General features: G+C 43.7%; 1 protein-coding gene across 1 annotated transcript in view; it reads left to right on the forward strand.

Annotated features, from left to right (window-relative positions):
• The window catches only part of SLC35F4 (solute carrier family 35 member F4), a 37868-nt gene that overhangs the window by 28725 nt on the left and 3844 nt on the right, over window positions 1–5299 (forward strand). Inside the window, exon 5 of the mRNA XM_027770430.1 lies at window positions 2377–2569. Coding sequence (XP_027626231.1) covers window positions 2377–2569 — 193 coding nt within the window. The remainder of the gene's footprint in view (window positions 1–2376; window positions 2570–5299) is intronic.

Consider the following 5299-nt stretch of genomic DNA (forward strand, 5'->3'; position numbering starts at 1 on the left):
TGAGAAAATCTCTCCTTATGTTTCTTTAACTTAACTATCTGTGGTCATGATCTTGACCCCCAAGACGTGATAGAAATAATAAACAAGGGAACCAGCAGTTAGCGTAATGGCTATGTCGCTGGACTCCCACGTAGTCGACCGCGGTTCGTGTCCCGGACCCGGTGGCTTAAAAACTCACGCCGGGAGCGTGTGCGTGCGTGCCCAAGATCCCGAGAGGAGAATGGAGGAGAAGGGATTGCGGCGTGACCATCCCCCCTGGGGGGTGATTTCTCGCTTTCTGTCTCTATGTCTCTCTCTGTCTGTCTGGCGAGCGCACGTGCCCTACAGTGAAAATCTCTCTCAAAAAAAAAAAAAAAAGAAATAATAAACAACTGTCCCTTGAGAGCTTGTTCTTGGCTGCATATTAACCCATGCCACAGGTGCTCATCTTATTAGCAAAACGAAAACCTCTTTACCTCCGTGAGGGATGTTGAGTCTGCTGTGCTCACCATTCTTTCTCCAGGGTTCTCTGTCATAGGTGGAAATTCTATTCAGAGTCATTGTAACCGACTTCAGAAGTGAGGGCTAAGAGAGCAGATCTAAAAGGCTATTCCCCAAAGCTCTTTTTTTCAAAAGAACTAACTTCTGGACATATCTAAAGAACTGCTCCAACTTCTCCTCTCTTGGTGTTTCAATGAGAAAATGCTCTCCAAAAGGCTTAAAACACCCTTCACATCCCTCTCAGGTGCCCGTTCTGATTATTCACCAACACTGTGACTCAAAGGGCATGTCTATTTCCACATTGACATTTCTCAGCCCATTGATTCTGAGAGACAAGCCTGACAAGTGTTCACTCAATCCCCATTAGTGTCTAACTTGCTCTCCAACCGAGAGTCCACCGAGATGTCTGATGTAACCAAAGACTAGCACGTGCTCAAGTTCTCTTGACTATCTTTCAAGAGAAAGCAACAACCTTATAGAAGACAGAAGAATGACTACTAGAGGCTGGGAAGGGTAAGAGGCAGGGAGGACAATGTTGGTTAACAGAAACAAAATTACAGATAGATAAGAGGAATAATTTCTTGTGCTATAAAGTACAGTTGGGTGACTAGAGTGGCCAACAAATTACTGTATATCTGAGTAGCTAAAACAGAGGATATAAATGTTCCCAGCAGAAAGTAACGACACATGATTGAGAAGATGGATATGCTAGTTACCCTGTTTAAGTTGTTGTATTTTCATACTGAAAAATGACATCCTAAGCCCAGTGACAGTGATCAGGCAGTTAGAGGCACTGACATGCATTGCAGGAGACTACTTGTAAAGGCTTCAGGCTCCAGTCCCGAGTCTACCTAAGCACATGGTGAGGGGAAGATTGCAGCTTAAAGATCATGTCGAGGGTGCCTCTCTTTCTCTCACAAAGGAAATAAACTAACTGAAAAAACTCATTGTACTCCATAAATATATACAATTAGTACATGTCAATTAATGTTTTTAAAACATCTTTCAAGAGAAAAATGTGCTCAGTTGAAATGAAAAGCAGTACGTGAAATTGCTATGTGACCACACGGCTATCTTATTAAGAGAATGCTGACCAGATTACAGAATGTATTCATCCTGAGAGTGGTAATACTTGCTGACATACACAAAATTATATCTGCACCATAATTTCAGGCAGAAAATGTCTGCTCTCGTCTACATTGTTTGTTAGAGGATTGGCACTGGGAACAGAAAAGTTAAGAAGCTAGGAAAATGGACTGTAAATCTGGCTTCCTGCCCTCGCCTGTTCTGGGACTATAGGTTGGCCACTCACCTCTCCTTGCAATCTTCCTTTGCACATATTTCCTTTTTAACCAGGGGAGAGGTCTTTTTAAATCCAGAGAATAAATACAATCCTTGTGAAGACATTTTAAGCTCAGAAAGAAAAAGTGCTTATACATCTAAGGCATCATTATTCTTTCTCTCAAACATAATGATAGACTTTCTCTGTCCAATTTAGATTTTAGTATCTGTCAAAACAAGAGTGAAATGACTGCCATGCTTGAAGGCAAGAATGGCTGGCATCCCAGTTCTAGGAGATTTTTCTGAGCTTGTCTGTATTCTTAGGTTTCATTCACCCTATACTTGTTACTGACAGTGGTGCTAACAGTGTACAGAAGTCTAGCAGTTTTAACACCATAAGGAATTCGTTTTATGGCATTTGCTGTTTATATGCAAACTATGAGGTCTTTTAATGCCTTATCTCAATAGCCCATTTAGTGTCAGGGAGAGGGCAGAACAAGAAGCAATGGAGTATAATCTCTGGGCAGATTAAGTCACTATGTAGATGAGTAGAACTTGCTTTTCTCTTCCGGCAATCTCTGATGGTGTAGATGAAGAATTTCCTTCCCATTCCAGGTTTTATTTAAGATGTTTCTTGGAAGTGCCAACTTTGGTGAAGCCGCACACTTTGTCTCCACCTTGGGCTTCTTCAATTTGATCTTCATCTCCTTCACTCCAGTCATCTTGTATTTCACGAAGGTGGAGCACTGGTCCTCTTTTGCAGCCCTGCCATGGGGCTGTCTCTGTGGGATGGCAGGGCTGTGGCTAGGTAAGTGGCCTCAGGTTTTTGCTTTCCATTCCCTATGTCACTCAGCCTCTCTGCGGCTAGATTACTGCAGTAGGATAAGTCCCTTTGGTACCTCTGTGCCCTGGTTCCTAAACTTACATTGGCTGATATCATTGAATGTTTAGAGGTCTTTGGCAGACTGCTGCTTAATTAGATCAGGGCCACAAAGCTGGTGGGCCTCCCATGGATAGGGCCCCAGTGGCCTTCATGTAGCCCCATCCAGTCTTCGCGATGTCCTGCTTGATGGTGTCATGTTCCACGTGTGCCGCAGTGTGTCATGCAGAGAGTGGATGCTACATTCAGGGAACTCAGAGTGGTTCGAAATGGCCATAGCACAGGTTTAGGAGAAAGAAAAAATGAAGCAGGCCACAAAGGGCTTGGAAAGTCACAGTGAGGGGTTTCGATTTAAAATCCACTTGATCATTGTTAAGTAGGGAGGTGATGGGCTCACATCTGCATGTTAAATGGCTCACTGCCTGGGAGCAGAGGATGTGTTTGCAAGAAGTCCTCACTGGGTGAGAGAAAAGAAAGTGGCATGAGATGGGTGTGGTGACCTTGGCAAAGTAAGGTTGTGCCTAGGTGATGGCCAAGAAAAAGTCACCAACAGTCTTTCTGATATGTCCTCTCCCAGTTCCCATGACTCTGAGGTTGTTTGCTTCACCTGAACAGCAAGGGGCTCCCGTTTTCAAGCTGTGTGGTTGCTGTCACTTGATGTGAGAAGAGCCAGGAAAAAGCCAGCCTGCTCTTTCCCCACCCAAGCAATCGAAAACAGCAGCAACCAAATGACTCAGAGTCTGTTTACTCGAAATCGAATCATTTTTATTCCACTCCTCTTTCCACATACAATGAAGGTCAGCCCCTTGGTCTGCTCCTCATTGACCCCACACACTCAACCTGCAGGACATCCACCAACTCTCAACTGACCTTCTTTACTCTGGTGATACCATTTAAAATAGGAGTATGGCAATCCCTGGGAGAAAAAAATTGTCATTATTTTTATTTTCGAAAAGATATTGATTGTATCATCTTTCTGTTCTAGACTAGGCCCCTAAGGAAACATCTTAAAAAGACAGAAAACTCTCAGGAGAAGGATTAAACAGTAATTGTTGGTCCCTTAAGTTCTGCTTTTCAAGGCCAAAATGTATGATTATCACCACTCATAACCTCTGGAAGTCGAGTAGAAATCAATAACAGTGTTTCCACAAGAATAAAACATCCTAATTAAAAGTGCCTAGATTCTTTCCTGGCCAAAACAAACCTAATTAGGAATGATCATAATCAAAATTTTATTGACTCTTGGACCCTGCTGTGCACACATGATTTCCAGCTTGCTGCAAGATAGCCCCCGCCCCCAGACCAGCGTATATTCCTTGGCATGTCTAATACATGCTCCCAAGCAGGCCTGCCCAGGCTGGATGCCACCTTGACCAGCTGGACGTTGGAGGTCTGCATCCAGCAGCATGGTCTCCACACCCACTCCACCGGGTACTGAGCTCCCTGTGCCAAAGTTGTGCTGTGACAAATTGGGACCATGGCCCGTCTCCTGTGTTGCACACCCTGTTCCACACTGCTCCCATTCTTAAGCTTTTTCTTTCTTCCCTTCTCTCTTCTACACAGTAACTAGATATGATCCAGCAGTGGCTAGGCTGCAAGATAAACCTGAGAGACAAAAGCCCATCTGTGCTCTGAACCGCCCCATGTCCCTAGTAACTGACTTTCTTGTTTGCTTAGTTCATCTGGCTTCTGTCTTTCCCTCAGGTTGACCTATCCTCCAAGTGCGCCTTAGTCCATATGTGTGCTGACCTCATCTATTCCCCCAGCACTTCTGAATTGCACTTCAACTCAGACGGGGCCCCTGCTGTGGATTACACATTAAATGACATATTCTTTTTCATAGCTTGTCAAAAGAGAATATAGATGTTCCATCTAAAAAAACTAAGGGAAAACAAGACCACACATTTCGTGAACCACCTGGCTCTTGTTAGGTGAGAAGACTCCGTTCTCCCTAATACCAATACTTTCATTTGATCTGCTAAAATATCCAGTTCAGCCAATAAAATGACAGTAGAGGATTTCAGCAGAGCCTGCACTGTATTTATTGCATCCCGATTTGTTATAATTTGCCATATTTGACTCCTCGAATCTGAGGCGAGTCAAGGTGCTGAAATACTCATTTGCATTGCAGCCTTCCCAGGAAGGAGTGGTTATTAATTGGGATGACCTTTTGCCCTGCTTCCCACTATTATCATATAATAATTATCAAGGAGCCATGTCTTCTAAAAGTCAAACCCATTGTCTCTAATTATCAAGCGCGAGTGACTCCAGATTCCTAAGTTATTGGGTCTAAAGCAAGAATTATAGATGGCAATAAAAGAACACACAGCATCCTAACTGAAATGGTTCTAGAATCTTCTTTAATTCTATAGAGCTATGGAAAACATGCTTGAGTCACTGTCAGACAGTGACTTCTCTGAACTGAATACTTTTTATAGTTATAAGACTTCTTTCTCAGGACCAGCAGATAGTGTAATGGCTATGTTGTTGGACTCCTGTGTAGTCAACTGCAGTTCAAGTCCCGGACCTTGTGGCTTAAACTCATGCTGGGTGCATGTGTGTGCATTCTCAAGATCCCAAGAGGAGAATGAAGGAGAAGGGATTGTGGCACGGCCATCCTCCTGGGTGTGTGTGTGTGTGTGTGTGTGTGTGTGTGTG

The sequence above is a fragment of the Tupaia chinensis genome, unplaced genomic scaffold (genome assembly GCF_000334495.1).
Source record: "Tupaia chinensis unplaced genomic scaffold, TupChi_1.0 Scaffold000133_1, whole genome shotgun sequence".
Lineage (NCBI taxonomy): Eukaryota > Metazoa > Chordata > Mammalia > Scandentia > Tupaiidae > Tupaia > Tupaia belangeri.